General features: G+C 37.4%; 1 protein-coding gene across 5 annotated transcripts in view; it reads left to right on the top strand.

The window, feature by feature from the left end:
• Positions 1 to 21751, top strand: part of REPS1 (RALBP1 associated Eps domain containing 1) — an 88030-nt gene that overhangs the window by 44604 nt on the left and 21675 nt on the right. For 4 of the 5 annotated variants that reach the window (XM_039243592.1, XM_039243591.1, XM_039243589.1 and 1 more), the window contains exons 2-9: positions 4274 to 4397; positions 5867 to 6063; positions 6186 to 6339; positions 7089 to 7213; positions 7735 to 7897; positions 8181 to 8244; positions 9446 to 9600; positions 20660 to 20781. In XM_039243592.1, coding sequence (XP_039099523.1) covers positions 4274 to 4397; positions 5867 to 6063; positions 6186 to 6339; positions 7089 to 7213; positions 7735 to 7897; positions 8181 to 8244; positions 9446 to 9600; positions 20660 to 20781 — 1104 coding nt within the window. The remainder of the gene's footprint in view (positions 1 to 4273; positions 4398 to 5866; positions 6064 to 6185; positions 6340 to 7088; positions 7214 to 7734; positions 7898 to 8180; positions 8245 to 9445; positions 9601 to 20659; positions 20782 to 21751) is intronic. The other variant, XM_039243590.1, reaches the window with a different exon arrangement.

Here is a 21751-nt window from a genome sequence, read left to right as displayed (position 1 = left end):
ACTGTCAACACGTGAGCCTGATTTAGTGCTCAGTCTCACAAACCTGTGAGATGATGAACCAAATACAGAGTGAAAGATTCAATCGATTGAGCCACCCAGGTGCCCCAATTATAAACTATTTTAGAGATAGACTGCCTAATTGATACCACCTGACATGGAAGAAACAGACATATCAGAGATCTTGCTCAGGCGTGTCATAGGTGAATTCTTCCAAATCTTTACAGAACGTATAATTCCAACTCTATTTAAAGTATTTCAGAGCAGAGAGGAAAAAAAGTAAAGCTTCTTGTTAGTTGTGTTTACAAAGCCAACATAGCACCGCTGCCAGACCTTTCAGATATAGGAGTGTTACTTTTTGGCTGAATCATTTTAAGATTGTGGTTAAAATTTCATAAATATAATTTGAAAAAGTAATAAAACCTTGACTAAATGGAACTCATTTTAGGGATCAAAGGTGATGTTAGGAACTCTTTTAACAGAATTATTAACATTAATAGACCAAAGAGAAAAATTACAGTCTTGTAGTTTTCTGCCCCAAAATGCACACAATAATATTAACATCTGTTGGTGGTTTTTGAAAACACAAGACCCCAAACAAAACTCTTAGATGAGTGGAACTAGCGGAATCGTTTAACATAACACAGGTGTTGCAGAATGTTAGCCAGGATCATGCTTAATGATAAAATACTAGAAGTGGTCTTGTTAGGAAAAAGATGATGAATAAATTACCATTCCAATTAAAGTCACTATTTTGATAAATGATTCTAAAGATTATTTGAGGGAATAAATAATATGAGAATCGTCCAGGAAATTCTAAATGAGAAAAAAATTAAGGGCTAGGCTAACAACTCCATCAGGTATTTTTTTTAATGTTTTATTTATTTCTGAGAGAGACAGTATGAGCAGGGGAGGGTCAGAGAGAGAGGGAGGCACAGAGTTGGAAACAGGCTCCAGGCTCTGAGCTGGCTGTCAGCACAGAGCCCAACACGGGGCTCGAACCCACGTACCGCAAGATTGTGACCTGAGCCGAAGTCAGACGCTTAACCGACTGAGCCACCCAGGTGCCCCCCAGGTATTTAAATATTATAAACCTAAAGCAAGGAATAGCTGTATAGACGTGTGTAACACAGAAGTCAGAAAAAAATACATAACCTTTTCAGGTTACTGGAGAAAAGAAGATCAAGAAACACTCTCATATTTATAGTGGGACCTTTTTGAAAGGCAGTTGGCAATAACAAATGCATTTTTTTTTTTTTTTTTTGAGAAAGAGACAAAGAGCACAAGCTGGGGAGAGGGGCAGAGGGAGAGAGAGAGACAATCTTAAGCAGTCTCCATGCTCAGTGCTGAGCCAGACCTGGGGCTCAATCCCATGACCCTGGCATCATGACCTGAGCCAAAATCAACCGACTGAGCCACCCAGGTGCCCCTCAGATGCAGTTTTTAAGTATACCTATATTTTGGTCCAGCATTCTGCTTCTAGGAATTATTCCAAATTTCTTTAGAGACAAATTTTGTCTAATTCACAAGATTGTGATGATAAATCAGACCCCCTGGTACTGTTTCATCAGAGATTGTTACAAATTTGTATTCACAGCTTCTTTCCTCCTCTGCTGCTTTCAAGGGTTTGTGGTCTCTCAAATTGGGGTAGCTTGGAAAGATAGTCCTTAGTGACACCTATGCCTGACTTGGACTACAAAGTACATTTATTTTAAGTGACGTGGCCAGGATCAGTCATAGAGAAATGACTGCAAGTATTTTGCCTTTGAGCCCTTTTCTCTCCCCCTTTACAACCTCATTCCTGCTTTCTGATGGCGCAGTTTGATATATATCAACTCTTAAAATTTTGTTATGCCTGGTGTAGTAGAAAGATAGAATCCTTCCTTGCTCCTACCTTCCACCCCCGGCCGCTCCCCCTCACTACGCTCTAGTCCCTTGGAAAGAGCTTTGGGTTTGGAATCAAAGGACCTGGCTTCTAGAGCCAGTTCTTCCACTCACTAGCTCCGAGACTTAGGAGAAGCAAGGTTACCCTTCTACATTTACTTTCTTTGGGAAGCAAGCATCCTAACCTATTTTGTACTTGTCTTTCCACTTACATTCCTGCTGTTTATTCCTTAGTCCATTACAAACGCAGTTTTACCCTGCTGCATCTCTGCTAGTGTTCAGGCAGCAAAAAACCTCCTACTTGCAAAATATCGAATGTGTTTTTTTTTCCTTTTTTATTTTTTCCCACTAATTCTCTTTTATCAGTTTTCTGGTTTGAAAAAATGAAATATTTTTAGTAGTAAATACAGGCTCATGTAAAGAAAACATACAAATATCCCTTATTCTCAGCACCCAGAAATCATCACTGGCATGTTCACTACCGTTTATATGTATGTATCTTAATAAATTTGGGGGTATACTTCTATATACGCTTCGTGTCTTGCGTTTTGTTCTCATAACAGTACTGTAAGCAGTGGGTTTTAAATGTACGGTTTTCTCATCACATAGCTACTTCATAATCAAGTGTATCCACTTTGTTCTTGTGGTGAGTCTAGGTTGCTTCTCATTGCAGCACCTTTCTCCATGCATCTGTATGTGCAGTAGTGGTTTTCTTTCAGGCTGGCTTCCGCCTTCCAGAACCTCTTTACGCCTTTGATTTCCCCATTCTGCTGACCCTTTTTCCTACTGATTGTTTCATAGGCCCCTTTTTACACCTACACTTAGGTTTTGGTGGTCTCCAGAATTCGCGTTTGCTGCTCTGGGGCTTGCAGGCAGTCTCCTCCATTTACTCCCTCAGCTTCAGTCATCACCTGTTGTGTGGTTCCCAGGCGTGCAGCGCATCTCTGCAGAGTGCCCTCTTCTTCCGAGCACCCCCTCTGCGTTTCTTACTGTTCCCTGCACATCTCCTCCCGACTGTCCCATGGGCACCTGACACGCACGTAACAAGGATAAACCAACCAACTACATGCCATTTCCCTTTAGGTCTTCCCTTTATCTAGCATATATAGGACATACTTTAGATGTTTTACATTTGTTTTATAAGCAAAAGTAGCCAAGATATGTAATGATCCCTTACAGGATGTGAGTGGGCAGAAAAGGATAGTAGGTAGGGACCGTGATCCTAACAAAACGCCTGCGCATCTTTGAAGGCTGTGTGGCCTTCTCAGCTCTCCCTTTTCCTCAGAGCTGGCTAATGGGAATCTCCCTGCTTATCTTCCCTGCCCTTTTAAATTTATACAGAAGTGATGCCCCTTAGTGGCAGAATCAGGAACTTCTTCCATTGACGATCAGTCACATGAAACGTGTTTTCTTGTGCACCTAAACAAATTGTTATTGTGATTGTGACATTGTGACCTTGCTTGTTTTGCAATTCTAGTAAATACTTCTGACTTAACCCATAATATCTACGTACCTTCGTCTTTGAGTGTTTCAGGAAAAAAGAAAATAGACTAAATATGCTCCCTTTCCACAGGAATGTGTATCTTTTGAGAGGGTGAGACAGGGATACTTAGTGCTTATTTTATTCGAAGAGTATAGTGTCTACAGTAGACATTACTCCAGCTTTTGGAATTGTAATTAAATCTCTTAACCCAAAATTCTCTTTTCTAGTCTGATACTCAACTTACAGCTAGTCTAGAAATACTTGACTGGAATGGTCAGTGGAGATCCTTGAAGACCTTCATGCCTTAAAAAAAAACAAAGCAAACAAAAATTGGTTTAAAGAAAAGTAGTATAACCACAATTAAATACAATCTGGGAAATAAGAGGAAAAAACCCTACTCTTAATCCCTGACAAACCTGCCGACAGAGCTTTTATATAGCTGGTTCTTTTCACATTTGTGTTTATGTGGTTAAAATTACGTGTCCTGCTTCTTTTCCACTTACTGTGTCGTTTTATGACTGTTATTTTAAAAGGCTGCATAGTAATCTGTTAGTTGCAGGAGCTTTGGGCCCTGTTGCATGTACAGTGTTTATGAAGAGTGGATGGTACATTGTTTCTGAAAAATAGGACTCTTGAGCAAAAATAGTTATTCTAATAAAATAAAATTGTTATCACATGGATTTTACTAAATAGGAGAACTATATAACCTTCTTATTGTAAGGTCAATGCTTTTATATTTTCAGACTTCTAAACCTGAAACCCAAGGAGGTTGGTTGTCAGTTGGTTGTCAGACACATGTAATATACCATGTGTCAGCTATGTATTTTGGAGAAGTTACAAACGGACATTAGATACCTGTTTATGTGGAGGACTATTGTCATTAACATTTAGCATTGCATTCTCTTACAGATTATGGAACTCTGCGGTGCAACGAGGCTTGGTTATTTTGGAAGAAGTCAGTTCTATATTGCGTTGAAACTTGTAGCTGTTGCCCAGTCTGGTTTCCCTTTAAGAGTGGAAAGTATAAATACAGGTGAGTATAGAATACATTAGTAGCTGACATGAAAATAGACTTCTGATCACAAATTAAATAAAAGTCAGTAGAATTTATGACCCTAAGTGTCATGGCTTTAATCTCACTACCATGCTGTTTTCATTTGCGAATATTAGAAAAGTATCTCTTTCCTAATCTCTTATGGCATACATATGCTTAATACACATTTGATAGTAATATAAACATTGTTAAAAGTGATGATTTTTCGGAACTAATTCACTAAAAATTGCAGTTCTAGTGACCATCTTCTTATATGCCTTCCTTTTCTGCTAAGTATAAAATCGCATTATACCTTGTAGTTTTTTTGTTTAGGAAAGCTATACATTTGAAATTAGAAAGTATTAACCAAAGCTTTCTGATTGATAGAGACAATATTAAAATATCGGCAGACTAAAACCTAGTTGTAGACTTCTGGCTGCCTTACAGGTATCACCTAGGATAATTTGTTTTTCTATGACTTGGAGGCTTATTGAGTGGAAATTCTCTAAAGGTAGGCACCTAAATGTGGACACTTCTGTGGTTGTCATAGGGAAAAGGGGAAAGAGAACACTTGAGGTTTTCTGAAATGTTAGAATTTTTATGATTAGTTTTAAGCACCAGCTCCGTGTATTAGTCAGTATGAGGTTTTCATTGTGGACTCCGGTTTGCCACACATCATTCTTCTAGAATTGAGAGTGTATATTCTTTTCAGGTAATTTTGAATTCTTTTACTTAAATCCTAGATAAGCTTAGTATTTCCCATCCTAAGTGTGGAGATTCAAGACAGATGCAGATAATCACACTGGAGAGAAGTGTACTTTCTGTTAAAAATTCTGCTGTTTTGTTCTAGTCTAAAAGTTTGAGCCATGATTGACCTGCGAAGAAATTCTCAGTCTTCTTCCTTCTGTGTTTAAGATTGCATGTAGGATATTTGATGTAGAAGGTGTCATAAGTCAGACTAAAGTGGGTAGATCCGATGCCTTGTGCTATGTTGTTGGCAGGTGAACAGTTAAAATATTTTCAGGAACTTGTGCCATGAAAATGTCTAGATTAATCTAGTCTCAATCCCTAGTGACATTTTCTGTGTTTTACTTATAGCTGTAGCATCTTAAGAGAATCAGTACAAGTAGAAAGAGCCTGGCCTTCCCAGTCAGACTGACCTAGGTTCAGATCCTAACTGTCAGTTACTAACTACCAGTGACCTTGGCATCTCGTAGCCTCAGTTGCAAGCTAGATCCAGACAGGACAGTTATTATAGTTTTAGAAGGACAGTTGAGTGTTATTACTGCTTTCTAGGTTAGCATCTCCCTAAACACTGTAAGGGAGGTAGTCTCAGTGTGGTGGTAAACATGTGTCTGTGGTTTCTGTATCAGTGTTTGCAAAGATTCTTTCTAATATCTAATCTGCATTTCAGTTTTAATGTGTGACCTTTTTTCTTTTAAAGTAATGATTATTTTTGTGGTTAACAGTGAAGGACCTTCCTCTGCCGAGATTTGTTGCTTCAAAGAACGGGCAGGAATCTCGTCATGCAGCCTCATATTCTTCAGATTCTGAAAACCAAGGGTCTTATTCTGGTGTGATTCCCCCACCACCTGGCAGGGGGCAAGTGAAAAAGGGATCTGTAAGCCATGACACTGTCCAGCCTCGCACGTCTGCTGACCAGCAGGTAATCATGTGCACGTCCGCGTTGGCAGTTGATGTGCTGTGTACATGCTCCCATTCAGACATTTATTGGGTGCCTCACCGATTAAGGTGGAAGTCTGAGAAGAATAATAATGTTCTTTCCAGGAGCCTGCGTCCCCAGTAGTTTCACCCCAGCAGTCCCCACCGGCTTCTCCGCACACGTGGAGGAAGCACAACCGTCACCCCAGCGGGGGCAATAGCGAGCGGCCACTTGCTGGACCGGGGCCATTTTGGCCTCCCTTCGGTGAAGCACAGTCAGGTATTTTGAAACTCTTTAAAATGACAGTTACTTGTTAAGGGTTGTAAATGGAAGGAAACTTGATAATACTCCTTTAAGAGTTTCCTCCAAGATAGTTTTAAAAATTTGTAAGCAGATACATCACTTTAAACTTAATACATATAATGCTTAGACAAAAGTGTACAAATATCAGATGCTCTGAAGGTGAAATGAATAAATACTTATTTCCCATAATATTAGGTATATATTATATCAGCTCCAGTATTGACAAGGAAAGCACACAGTAACCATTTAAAAAGTTTCAGTGAGGTATAATTTTATTTATTTGCTATTTTTTTATTAAAGCTCTTTTTGTTTATTTTATTTATTGAGAGAGAGCGCGCACGTGTGCGTGGACAGAGTGGGGAAAGGGGGAATAGTGAGAGAGAGAGAGAGAGAGAGAGAGAGAGAGAGAGAGAGAATCCCAAGCAGGTTCTGTGCTATCAGCACGGAGCCCCATAGGGCCCGATCTCACAAACCGTGAGATCGTGACTTGAGCCAAAATCAAGGGTCGGATGCTTAACCGACCGAGCCTCCCAGGTGCCCTGAGATACAGTTTTAAATTGACAGAAGAGATTCAATGTGGAAATTGTTAACATTTCTTCAGAGTTAGAGTTTGAAAGAAAACCTCTATAATATGTATGTGGTGAGTTACGATCAAAAACCTATAATTAAAAACAATTGTTTTTTCTTCAGAAGTGAGTCAGCGTGTGTACCCATTCTGCCCTTAGGTTCTTCTGCGGGTGACACAGTGTGGTCAGGGCACTCTCCACCTCCACCACAAGAAAACTGGGTCAGTTTTGCAGATACTCCACCAACCAGTACTCTTTTAACCATGCATCCTGCTTCTGTCCAGGTGTGACATTTTATTGGTATTGCATTTTTATTTGCTTCATTCGGAGTGTTGCTGCAGTCATTGTTTTTGTATTTTGCTCTGGCACACTTGATAAATGCAAGCTCACTCTTTTTATAGAACACAGAACTCTGCTCTGTGCCTTTTCTAAAAGTCTCTTTTCATTGGAATGTTTCACTAAAAGTTTTGGCTGACTTTCTTTCTAATTATTCAATGAAATTTTCAAAGTTGTCTGTCCCTAGGAATATTTCCTATTTGCTTGGCTTTCTTAGCACATTTTTCATAACTTTCTGTTGCTCACATATTGCTATCATTCTACGCACTTATATAATCATTGTGCAGAAACATTCAGTAACTTGATTATAACAAGTATGTGGTTTGCTGATGAGTTTGTGAAGACTTCTTATATTTTAAACATCCACAAAAAGTAAGTTTTGCTTTCAAAGATAAGTTACCTAGCAATCTTGGCCCGTATAATCATTATAGATAGATACTGTACTGAGGAAAAAAATGTTTCATTACAGGACCAGACAACAGTACGAACTGTAGCATCAGCTACAACTGCCAATGAAATTCGTAGGCAATCCAGTAGTTATGATGATCCTTGGAAAATAACAGATGAACAAAGACAGTATTATGTAAATCAGTTTAAAACCATTCAGCCTGATCTAAACGGATTTATTCCAGGTGAGTTGTTAAAAACAGAAATTCTTGTAGATGGGACAGGACAGAGTCTCAATTTCATAATCTCAAAGGCATGGTTTTATCGGTCAGAGATTCTGAAGATAATCAATTCTCAAGTTGTTTGTTTAAAAAGAGTTTATAATCACTGGAGACAAAAACATAACTTTGCATATGTGTTAAGGTTACCTTTTTCCCACTGAAAAAAGTCTTAAGACTCTTACCCTCATTTTTTTCTTGGATTTGTGAGTTCAGAATAACATTAAACAACACTGTTTTAATATTTCAGGATCTGCAGCTAAAGAGTTTTTTACAAAATCAAAACTTCCTATCCTTGAACTTTCTCACATTTGGTAAGTGTGGCATATCTCACATCAGTTGGGTTATGTGGGTGGTTTCAGAGGAGTTTCCAGCAGGTGGATGTTTAAACCTTAAAAAGTAAACTATTAGAGTAATCTTTTCAAGAATGTTCTCCCCAAAGAACTCGGTATTGCCTTACAATAGTAGTCAGTTTCTGTCTCACTCTCTGGAAAAGAAAGAAATGACACCAATACAGTAGTTCTTTTTAAAGTCCCAAAATTCCTTAAGCCATATTAGCTGTTTAAACCATACTAGCTGTTTCTTGTTGCTTAACATAATGCATGGAATAAAAGCTAGTTGGTTCATACATGGTTGTTTATCCCATTTGGTTTTTAATAAGCCTATACCTATTATGTATTACCTATATCTATACTCGTACTAAGCCGTGCACTTAAGAACATTGTTTAGCTCCCATTTAAATCCATACCAAGACTCAGGAGAGCCGCGATGTAGTTGGAATTAGGCATTTAAGACAAATTATAACCACAAGTTACTTTTTAAACACAGTTATCAGATAAGCATAAATGCTCTTTCTACTCGATATTGATATATTTCTCTGTATTTTAAATTACTTTCTTAGCATTTTTAGTAGCATTGAGTGCTATAGTAGAAGAAAGATAATGCCTAAAACTGAAAAATCAAGAACTGGCAACATATGCATAATATTTATGGTGTCAGGCATTAAGTACAAAAGTGGTTGCGTCTACATCTAGAAAGTGGGACAGTAGTTGAGCGGGAGAGAGGTTCTGCCGTGTTTCAGTATCAAGCCTTGCGGTTCTGTCGGATGCTTTAAAGTGGGTACAGGTAGAACTCTGATCACAATAAAAAACAAAGTTTGTAAAAATTTCAGCGACTTATTAAATGGGCCTAGCTTTATCCTGTTACTAACAATGCATATGGGTTAAAGGTCATTTTTTTCGTGACCTTATTTATTGAGGCTGTTTTTAAGCATTTTATTATAAGAATTTTACACATTCAGAAAAGTTTAAAGACTTGTGCCTTGAACACCCATGTACCCACTGCCTGGGTTCTGCAGTTAAACAGTTTACTATATTTGCTTTATTATACTTCTTCCCATCTATAGGATTTTTTAAGTTATGGGTTGTACTTTTTCTGGAAAAGGATTTTTCTTCTTTTTGAGACCTAAAGGGATCCAGAGCACATGATTCTATTTATAGCAAGTTTGTCTTCCAGGGAACTTTCAGACTTCGATAAAGATGGAGCATTGACACTGGATGAGTTTTGTGCTGCTTTTCACCTGGTAGTTGCTAGGAAGAATGGCTATGACTTACCAGAAAAACTTCCTGAAAGCTTAATGCCCAAACTGATTGATTTGGAAGACTCGGCAGGTAAGAACAGGTGCTGAAGGGACCTGGTTACAGACCTTGATAAACATCACACTCGATTCTTAAGGCAAAATCAAGATAGATGTTAAAACTAAGCTGAACAACGTCGCCATTTCATAAGAGCATGTAGATTGGCCATCAGAATATGACTTACGGGCTGAACTGGGATTAATGGATTGTCTTAGTCAACTTTAAATAGATAAATAATACCTGGTGCTATGTTAGTTTACACTTTTGACTTCTGAGATTTTAAGAACATTTCACAGTATCTTGTTATTTTGCCACAAGGCCAACGCTTTAATTGCATTATATATTGTCTGAGGTGGATAAGGTAGCCTGTCTGTGTTATCCGTATTTTTCCATTTAATGCATTTTAATTTGTTGAAGGACAGTGCCTGGTTTATCATTACATAATAAAATCTGCAAGCATTTTCCTTTCAAGAGCCCAGCTGTTTTCTTCAGACTCCAAAGAAATCTGGAAATCTTGTGTTTCATTGTAGATAGTGCTATTTTGTTACCGTGTTTACAAGAATACTTTTGTAAATGCCCATATTTAATGGGCATTTCTTTAAAAGGAAAGACTATAAGGGGTAAAAGAGTAAGTACATTGTTTTAAAATTCAGAATGAATAAAAGGAATTCTAATGTTAAATTTTTAATGAGCCTAATTAAATTATTGTTTACAGTTTTCCTATCTAATTATCTTTTGGATATTGTGATGGAAAGAATTTTATACTTTTACAAGAAAAGCTGAAACAGAATTTGGCTCTGCGAAGGGCATTTATCTATTAGGCAGTGTCTGTTTCATTTAGAAATGCACATGATCCGACCTTATTGTCTAAATTATACAGAAGGAATCATATGCATATTATTAATGTCACCAAGAGAACAGTCTCCTTGATGTTAAGAATCTGAGTCTGCTTCTAGCTTGGCTAATTATTCCTGTGACCTTGGGCAAGTTCTGACCATTTATTTTTTGCCTTCTGTTTCTCCACCTGAAATGTGGATTTGATGCCATTCATGTTTCAGGACCTGAATTGGACACTGATCTTTTGGCAGCAAATAAATTGATGTAAAACTCTAGAATTGATTTTACGTTTTTTAGAAACACTATCCTATGAGAATCCTAGGATTTTCCCTATCATTTCAGATGGTTATTAGGCAACCTCTAACTTGAGCTGAAAGCTAAGTATTTTTGTGTACAATTTTGCTTCAAAGTACTTTGATTCCTCTAAGTAAGAAACAAATGAAAAGAACTCTTTTGAGCTTATTTGATAGTAGCCAGAAGGGGAAGAAATTTTGGCAGCTACGAATTTGGTGTGTCATTTCAAAACTTGGGCCTTGTATCTACAACATTTCTGTGACTTCCTTTGGAAACTGATAGCATACTAATATGAGGAAATAAGTCAAGTGTATTCTGTTATGTTATTTTCTAGAGACCTGTCTGAACCTGTATCTGTTGCATTCAGATTGGTGAATCTGGCTGTAGCATGTGGTCAGTGAAGTCTTTAGTTTCTGGTTTTTAATTTAAATAGATTCTGGTTCTTTGTAAACTAGACCTACTCCCTGAATTTTAAGGCTGATGAGTCAAGAAGTTCTTTTTTGGGCATTTGTCTTTTTAAACCTGCTAAATCTGTTTAGCAAAGAGACACTCTGGTTTGGTTTTGTTTTAATTTTTTGTTGTTGTTTATTTACTTTTGAGAGAGAGAGACAGACAGAGTGCGAGCCACCCAGGCTCCCCTGACACTCTGGTTTTTTGCCTACATATGTCTGTTTACTATTGCTTTAACTATAATTTTACAGGTATCAAAGAAACAGATAATTTTGTCCCATTCCAACATAATATTATATGGTTTTCTGATGAAATTTATTATAAACATTTGGCTACACAGTATTAAACTCAATACTTATAAATGATAAATTTGGGATTCTGTTAATTTGGGGGTCGGAGAAGCTGTTTAATCTTTTTTCACCTGCCTATCCTCAGCCTGAGATTCATATTAAAAAGAATATCATCCTGGAGCCTGCTTCAGATTCTGTGTCTCCCTCTCTCTTGGCCCCTCCTCTGCTCACATTCTGTCTCTCTCTGTCTCTCAAAAATGAATAAAAACATTAAAAAATAAAGGGAAGGGGATGATAAGACTGAGATTCATGGTACACAAAGTCCTTTGAATATAGAAATTGTGTGACACTGTGGATCACTCAGTATCCACAGAAATAATTTAAAATAGCTGTGTTTTTGGAAGTTCACTTTAGAAGTATTGAAAGTTAAAAGGCAAATACCCAAACAGTTTCTTTTGGAGGAGCCTGCTTGGGATTCTCTCCGTGGAGCCTGACTCATAGGCAAAAAGTAGTTCCTGTTTCCTCTGATGGCTCATAACACCGCCTCCATGCCACTTCTTAGGCATGCACATCACACTGAATCCTGTTCTTTTCCTCTTTCTACTACCTCTCTGAGCTCTTTAAGAAAAAGAAACCGAAAATGTGTCATGTTCATTGTAGTAGCCTAAGGACGCAGCACCTTGCCAGGCATGTACTAATGAGTTGTTCAGCACGTAATTATTGAGTGGATTAATGGTAAATGTGTGCCACTTTTAAAGTAAGGTATTTTTCTTAACACATTTCTGTTTGAAATATAGCTGTTTGTTACCATAAATTTGTGTGTTGGGACATACTAAAATACTAGTTCTGCAGGTATTCTGTATTGGCAGTTTAAATAACTTAAAAAGTAAGTGGTGAGTAGTGGTGACCTAAGTTACAGCCACTTGGGGTAACAAGTTAGGCTTTCTATATGCATGCAAATGTGGGTTGGGGACATACGTAATTTTTCCAAAATTATTTGACCAGGCTTACAGGATTAAATATCAGATAAAACAAGAACAACTAATGATCCGTAGGTGGAGTGCTTATGTGGGCCTGAATTAAAATACTTAATATTTAACATCAGCATTGAATTAGACACCTAGAGTAAATAAAAAAGGAAACTTGTTTTATATTGTCTTACCCCCCCCAAAAAAAAAAACCCAGAAAAAAAAATACAGAAATTCATCTATGGAAACACCTTTCTGAGGTCTTCAAGGACAAAACCAGACATGTTGAGATACTATACACCTTCAGCTCCATCCACAGAGACTCTTCTTTGGAGACAGTTGCAATTTGACATCTATTTTTTGTGATTATTTGGGAAATACCTCCCTTTTAAACTAGCCTGGAGGATCCTAGGTGGGTAGTAACTGGATCAGTCTTATTCATTATATCTCAGTACCTGGCAGGGTGTAAACTGAGGATGTGAGTAGGCGTTCACATTTTTGAAATGACTAAGTGGCTGAACCACTTGTTTTTAAAACTATTTTCTGTCTTCATACCACGCTGCTCACATGAGTACTGATACCTAGCTGAGACGCTCAGAGAGGGCGAGGAGTTATTCCCCATCATGATGATAGAGGAGGAGATAGAATATTTCATTGTTGCTGAGATGGTACGGAGTAGCATAGACCCCCAAACTCTTAGCAGTACTTCTAGCATGAATATATATTTTTTAATGTTTACTTATTTTTGAGAGAGAGCACAAGTGAGCACAAGCTGGGGAGGGGCAGAGAGAGGGCAACAGAGGATCCAAGAAGATCCAACACAAAGAAGGCTCTGTGCTGATTGTAGAGAACCCCATGTGGGGGCTCAAACTCACGAACTGTGAAGTCATGATCTGAGCTGAAGTCAGACACTTAACTGACTGAGCCACCCAGGTGTCTGTAACATGAATATTTTTAAAAGCCATAGACTTTTTCTGGATAGTTTGCCAAAAATCCATACTCGAGACTAGCTTTATGCCAGTCATTATTGAATTTTCTGTTTATCCAGAAACTTTCAACATAGAAAAACCCAACACAAATAACACATGCACATATCTGTTTTCACACACAAGTACACACTACATATCCTTGATTTTTTTATAGTGTTGAACATCTTTGCACTTTGTCACATATAGGGCTGTCATATTCTTTATCATACACTGTATTCCATAATGTAAATGTGGCTTAACCAGTGTCTTATTAATGGATTTTTGGGTAATTTCTTGACTCTGCCCTTAAAACAGTGCTGCAAAAAAGATACATACGTCTTTATCTTACACAAAGAATCTCAAATCGTTATTTAAAAAAATTTTTTTTTTTAATTTATTTGTTTAAAGAGAGAAAAAAAGAAAATCCCAAGCAGGCTCCATACTGTCAGGGACTTGGCCTCATGAACTTAACTGTGAGATCATGACCTGAGTCAAAACTAAGAGTCGGCCACTCAACCAGCTGAGCCACCCAGTCATCCCCAAATCTTTATTTTTGAAAATTCACTCTCCCAAGTGCCTTTAGTTGCTGAGGAAAAAATAAAATATGCACTAATATTGATTGTGAACTTTACACCTAAGGAGTTACTTCTCAAGCCTTCCCCTCCCCCCATACACACATATATATTCTTAACATTAGTGTCATTTCTTTCCAGGCAGTTGGGTGTTGTATGTGACAATTCAGTACAATTATAAATATTGGCAGAAATGCACCATTTAATGAAATTGGTCAAAATGATTAGAACTCCTCAGATTCCTGGCAAAGACACTTGACAACAAGATTAGATCATACTTGAAGGAGAAAATCTCTACAAGGATGACATAGTAGGGGTTTTAAAAGATTACGATTTAGGAGCACCTGGATGGCTCAGTCGGTTTAACATTCAACTCCCGATTTTGGCTCAGGTCATGATCTTGTGGTTCATGAGTTTGAGCCCTATGTCAGGCTCTGTGCTGACAATGTGGATCCTGCCTGGGATTCTCTCTTCCCCTCTCTCTGCCCCTCTCCTGCTCATGCTCCTCTCTCAAAATAAATAGGCTTTAAATAAGTCAAGGATTATAGTTTAAATATTAGAGTTTTATTAATAGTCCTTGTGAATAATTACTGATATTTTATTTAAAAAGGACACATTTTATACTTTTTCTTTACAATTGTGATATGAAACTCAAAAGTGAATTGAAAAACATCTATCTTCCTCTGTTAGAACTCCATGGAAATAAATGGGAGCATTGTCATCTCACTTAATATTGTGTCTTTATTTACCATGTTTATGTATAAGCCCTTAGTGTTCACTGATCAAATTCTTGCTTTTATTAATTTTACCATCAAATTACACCCCAAAATCATAGCATCTTTTATTCTTTGGTCTTTGACTCATTTTCACAATTTTCTGTGTTAAGTTTTGAAAACATAGGCCTAATTAAATTATGTTTTCTTCATGGAATTTTAGTTATTTTAACTGGATTCATATTAAATGCCCTTCTTCCATTTTTAGCTGTTCTTGGATAATGGGAACCTCCTATGTATCTGGAGATAATATTCTTTGAAGTATAGTAGCTGAGTCAAATAATAGCTCCTATAAAAAATCAGTACAAAAAAATAGTCAACAGTTTACAATTTAATTAGGATTTGGAGTGAATGTTTTGTTTCTTTTCAAACCTTGTACACATTTTTGTATTTTAAAAATGGTTGGTTTTAATTTAAGACTGATAAACTTCTATGTAGACTGTATAAAGGTCTGCTTACTGAATAAGTTTCCATTTTGTGGAGTGTTGGAGAACAGTGAAATTAATTTTGCGAACAGAATATAGTATTTTAATGGATATAATATCATTCAAAGCAAAGTATACCTTAAATTCTTTTAATTTCTTTTTGCATATCCATTGCTGTGTCTGTCTTCTAAGTGTGCATGAAAAATTCACCATTAGTAGTTTTACTTGAAGACTTATCATTTATCCAAACCTGTTTATTTTTTGTTTTAAATACTTTTTGTAAGAATAGTATCCATATTTCAAATAAGACATGTAGTTGCCTTTACTTTAATAAAGCTATTAAATGAGATTGCAGCTTTGACTCAGGCTTCATGATTGAAGGATTCTTCCTAGATTTATTTTGCTACTTGAAAGCAAAATAAGTTTTCAACCATAAGACACTAGGGAGCATGTATATTTCCATCAGGTTAATAATGGCTGGCAGTCAGTTTTGAAGCCATGTTAGCATGTTAGTGTAGTAAGGGAAAGATAAACCTAGAATAAAACAGAAGGTCCTTAAGATTGTTCAGCAGGCACACTATACTGACCTGAATCTGGGAACTTTCCAGAATCTTTGGAGGCTAGAAGAATGGAAACTACTGATAGTGTTTTTATTTTCTGGTATGATCCTAAAACTACAGCGTGCACTCCCCTAATATTATCATTTCTAACTTTAAATGTAGATCGACAATGTGGCAGTGTGATCACACTGAGTTGTGTCTTCCAGACCCACTTTTATAAGTGGAAATACTTTTTGCATAACAGCCCTTTCGGGGTTTACTTTAACCAATAATATAGGCTCATGCTCTTCTTTTTCAGCCCTGATGCTCTGATGATGTCAGGGGCAGAGCAGAACCCTCAGGAGGCAGGCAGGGTTGACACAGTGTTCCAGCGGCAGGCTAGGTTGGAACACTGCATCAGGTAAGCGTAAAACTACGCCCCTGCCTCCGTAAGGTACAGTTCTTAAAGACTCGCTCCTGTGGGTGGGCAGGAAGCTCTGGGTTGGCGTTTCTAGGGAGCCAGGGTGAAGGATGTGCGGTTTATTTACAGACCTCAGTCTCATATCTGTTGGTTTCTAGAACATAGGTAATTTGTTCTTTTTCTACTACCATTTATTGTTCTATATATGAGGCGGGAAAGAAGCAATGTGTAATTTTGATGATTTGTTCTAGAAATAAATTTTGGATTTTCTAGGACGGTGGGTTTTCAGACTTTTTAGTCTTAGGACTTGACATTCTTTTTTTTTTTTTTTTTTTTTTAATTTATTTCTAGGAGAGAGAGAGACAGCGTGAGCAGGGGAAGGTCAGAGAGAGAGGGAGACACAGACTCTGAAATAGGCTCCAGGCTCTGAGCTGGCAGTCAGCACAGAGCCTGACGCGGGGCTTGAACCCACAAACCGCGAGATCATGACCTAAGCGAAAGTCGGACGCTTAACCGACTAAGCCACCCAGGCGCCCCAGGACATGACATTCTTAAAACTTATCATGGGCCACAAAGAATTTATGTGGACGAGATCTATCAGTAGTTAACCCTATTAAACAAAATAGTTACCCTTTTAGATATTAAACCTGACAGATTTTATGCTTTATCTAAAAATAACAATAGTATACCTTTTACATTTTAACATATTTTTAGGAAAACAACCGTATTCTCCAAAACAAAAAAATTATATAAAAAGAATGGCCTTGTTTTACATCTTTGCAAATGTCTCTAATATCTGGTTTAATAGAAGACAGCTAGATTCTCATATTTGCTTCTGCATTCAGTCTGTTGGGTATGTTATTTCGTTTGAAATGTGTCAGGAATCGGCAGACTAAACGCCGAGGACCAAACCAGTGTGCCGCCTGTGTAGAGTCCACAAACAGAGTATGCTGGTGGCAGTGGTTTCTGCAGGGGCAGGGGGAAGGGAGAACAGTATTTCGTGACACATGAAAATTATATTAAAATTAAAATTTTAGTTTCCACAAATAAAATTTTATTGGAATACAAACCACCATCGTTCCTTCCTGAATTACTTATGACTGCTTTTGCTCTGCAGTAGCTGAACCGCTGTAGCAGGGACCATATGGGCAGTCTGCAAAGCCTAAAATATTTACTGTCCTACCCTTCGTAAGAGAAGGCTCCCGGTCTCTAACACGTGAAAAAAACGGGGCTTCACCAGTACAAGGGAGGACTCTTTTCAGATAATTCCAGATATTCTTTGGTACTACTCCAAAACCCAATAGACGGTAATTTCTTAAAGGTCAATTGAAAGCTGAAACCATATTGATGAATTGTTGGTACCGTTTCATTAAAATCCATAGGTCTGTCTTGCACTTTGAATACACTTTGAATGAATGCAAGCATGCATGCATGATTTTGTAGCAGACTGCATTGATTATTTATAAAAGATCGGTTCATTGAGTTTTACAGACCTTTCAAACATTGGGACATTTTATTATAAAATATCAAAAAAGCATATTTGTTAATATAACCTATCTTATCAAGGAAGTATTGGGAAGCTCTTGAGACTATGGGCATGGATACACATTTCCCGAAATTCTTATTTATGTTTGCAAGCTCACACTTTGTCATTTGTAACAAATGCTGAAGGCAGTTGGTTTTCCTTTAAGTGATCGGCTCACTTAATTGACTTTAGAGAAAACGCCTGCCTAATACCCAAGTCTGAATAGTTACAGTTTATCAGCCATTCTTTCCAGGATAATGGTGTTCCATGAAAAAAGTGTTGAGCTGACAACTGAATCAAGTACTTTTCCTTGAGACCTCTGTAATCCTGGATATCAAGTGGATTGTTTTCTATACGCCACCCCCCCTTTTATTTTTGCGGTGCAGAGTATGAAGGTGTGTTTTCAGGGTTGAGAGTTCATAAAAATAACTTGTAGTGTGATAATTGTAAAGACCCATGCATGTTTATTTGAACTGGACCGTGTGGGGTGAAGACTGTGATGACTAATATACTTTGGTGCCACTGCCTTGATTCTTGCTTATTGATAAGCCAGCAGTTCTACCCCCCATTGCTTTTGCATCACTGTTGTAGGCGCCAGCATAGGAAGAAGCATTATTATCATGACAAAAACCATTTTGACTTTTCAGACCCCATGGAAGAGTCCTGGGGACCCCTAGGAGTCCCCCCAGGACCACAGTTTGACAATTACTACCCGAGGAAAATCACTATTAGAATAATTATGAAGTATAATTATTTGGGTAAATAACATTTTACTTCTCAGCCTCAAGAGGCTGGGCCCAATGCAGTTTTGTAGCAGTGAACCAAAGAGATTCTCAGAATCTACCCTAAATCGTAATTGCCCTGAAATGGGGGTAGGATGCAAACTGATCCTAAATTTGTAAGCAGAAGACTGAGACAGGAGAGCAAGGGTCTGGAAAGCTAAACCAGGGCGCCGGTTTGCCCCGAGGTGATGTTTCAACCCTCACCCATACAGTCCGACTCTAGATAAGTTCTTTTGAAAGTTAATAATCCTATAGCTAATACTATTTCAGTTCTGTTTTCCTCCATATGAGCACCTGCTTTGGGGTATCTCTGATGGACATTTCTTCATTCATCACCCTCATTTCACTTTCAGCGAACCAGCAGATTTATAGCCACTGTCTTCCTTTTCTTAACTTCCTTTCCTTTGGTTATCATAGGGGGAAAACGTCCTTAATTTTCATCCCACTGAAAACTACAAGCTGTCCCCATGATGGATCTGTTCCTACTGTTTATCATAAATAACGGTTTCATTAGTCTTTCTCTAAGAGCTTTGAGTCTTCATAGAATATTATAGGAGGCATTGGTTCTATACCACTCCGACACATTTATTGACAAAGGGACAGGATTAAGAAAAAAATAGCAACTATTCTTGATCTTAGAAAACAAAAATTTATCAAAATATGATGTCACACTGTAAATTAGAACTTGAGGAAGTTATGTCAGGTTAAGTAAGTGGGAATTTGAGATAGACATGTAACAAATGGGGCAAAGAGAAATTTTGAGAACTTTTTCAAAATATTAACAGGTAATTTTTGTTTTAGTAAAGGAGAATGAATTTAAATGGAGAACCTGAAAGCAACTCAGGTAAATACTTCAGTGCCTGTTAAGTATTAGGTCCTGTGTTAGGCACTGAAATATAAAGGATTTGCTTATGAATTGACTGAAAGGTAAAAACCTTTATATTACTAAATTATTATATGACCATCTATTTAGAAATGGCAAATGTCTGTCTTTCTGATGGAGAAACTCAGGTGCTGTTTTATTCAACTTGCCCATGGTCAAATAGTGAGATAGTGACAGATTTTAGAATCATATTTTTGTTACAAGCTTCCAATAGATTAGATATTCCCCATTAATCTGGCAATTAATCTAATTTTCAGACTGGGATTATTTTCAAAACCATGTAAAATTTGGGAAAATTGGATTGAAAATTTAGTTACCATTGAAATTTCTTGTTTTTACATTGGAATGTAATTATATTGTAACGTAATTGTACATTGTAATGATAAAAGTTGGCTCATTGACTTTGCTTTTTGCCCAAGCCTGGGACCTTTCCTTTCCTTAGCTGTCTGCCTTGCCAATATATGCTGCTTTTTGGTAACGGGGAGATTTGTAGAGAAACTGTGAGTGAATTAGTTATAACTCAGCAGTTCCCAAATTATATTCGCAGGGAATGTGGAAGAATTTTGTTTGATAAAAAGGTTTGTATTTGGGAAAAACTGATTTAAATAAAGTTTATTTGCTCAAGGACATTACAAGTGTTTGATATACAGGTGTGCATGGGGATGTCCAATAGGGAGTTACAGGATCACCACATTCATTTGAACACAAAGCCTAATTTTTAAAAGCACCTTAATGTTTAATATTCCATGAAATACACTCTGGGACCTGGTGTAAGATTATTGGGAAATGATTCAAAATAATCCGTAAGAGACTCTTAAGTACAGAGAACAAACTGAGGGTTGCTGAAGGAGAGTTGGTTGGGGGGTGGGGAGGGCTTAGTGGGTGATGGGAGTTAAGGAGGGTGCTTGTTGAGATGAGCACTGAGTGTTATAGGTAAGTGATGAATCACCAAATTCTGTTCCTGTAACATTATTACACCATATGTTAACTAACTTGGATTTAAATAAGAAAAGACATCCAGCCAGGTAAAATTAAAAATAAATGAGTAAATAAAAAAGAAAAACGAAATGATTCAGAGCATGTGCCTATTGCATGGGTGTTATGTGTAACACTCTTTTTTTTCTGTTTATGCCTAACTAGATTTTCTTCTCATGGAAAGTTCTGGTTTCGAGTAGACAATAAGTAACAGTAATAAGTATTGCCTGATTGTTTGATCATTAAAGTGTTTATTTGGGAAACATGAGGAGAGCAAATTCAGATTATAAATTACTATTTTTGAAAATCTGTTAGCTTTTCTTTTATAAGTAAATATTCCTTAACGAAAATGTATTGTTTATAGAGAACTTCTCTATTTTTAAATTGCAGACGTTGGGGATCAGCCAGGTGAGGTAGGTTATTCGGGCTCTCCTGCGGAAGCACCTCCAAGCAAGTCACCGTCAATGCCGTCACTAAACCAGACGTGGCCTGAATTGAATCAGAGCAGTGAGGTTAGCAGATCTTCCCTTTTCTTTTACTAACAGTAACTGTTTTAAGGTAAGAAGTGCCAGAGTAATTTCAGCAGATAGCTCTGTCGGTATGCAGGCATGAGAGAACATACCCAATAGGACTCTGATAAATATTTATAATTACGTGACTAAGATTTTCAAAGTACTTTTTCATAATAAATATAACATTCATTTGGTTTCCAGCATTTATTCCTGCTAAAGCCATGTGAGTTAGATGGGGCAGGCACATAAGTTAACAAAGGGGTGCATATCTTGGCCAAGATATCTCGTAGCCAGTGAGAGTCTAGAACTAAGACTTAAACACAGATCCTTTGACATTCAGTCAACTATGCGCCCACCGAATCATCTTGTCTTTTTCTTCCTGTAAGCAAGGTATATGATAATATATTTGGAATCACAGCATTAGAAGTGAGTGTGAGAAGTCACTCATCCAGCTTTCTACATGAAAAAACCATTTTCTGCAGCCCAAGCTATTTATAAATAATTTAGTTCTATGCAATACAGAATGGAATGATGTAACTACTAAGTACAGTGGTTAAAAGATAGTCGTGTAAGACCAAGCACAGCACGCAAAACAGAATTTGAGACAAATACACTGCTTTCTTATTTGAACTCCACTATAGAAAACAATAGAAATAGGACCACTCTGATTAGAAAAAGAGAAGGCTGGAACTCCCCACCCCACCCCCACCCCCCCAATTGAACCCTAGTGCTATGTAGAACTCCTATTGAAAACCACCAGCCCAGCCTGTTAGAATGGTTTTCTTTGTGAACAAGTACCTTTTTTCTTCTGGTTTTTAATACCACTTTTGTCATACTACAGATCTAAAAGTGTGTTGTTTCAGGAAAAATTCTAAGCTTTCTATGTTTTCCATGTATTTTAAAGGCTGAAAAACAGTGATGGAAGGGACACTAGTTAATTTTATACCGTTGGAGAACAGAGAAGGAAGTG

The sequence above is a fragment of the Hyaena hyaena genome, unplaced genomic scaffold (genome assembly GCF_003009895.1).
Source record: "Hyaena hyaena isolate Hyena2069 unplaced genomic scaffold, ASM300989v1 scaffold_229, whole genome shotgun sequence".
In the NCBI taxonomy this organism is placed as follows: domain Eukaryota; kingdom Metazoa; phylum Chordata; class Mammalia; order Carnivora; family Hyaenidae; genus Hyaena; species Hyaena hyaena.
This window is presented reverse-complemented; position numbering and strand designations above follow the sequence as displayed.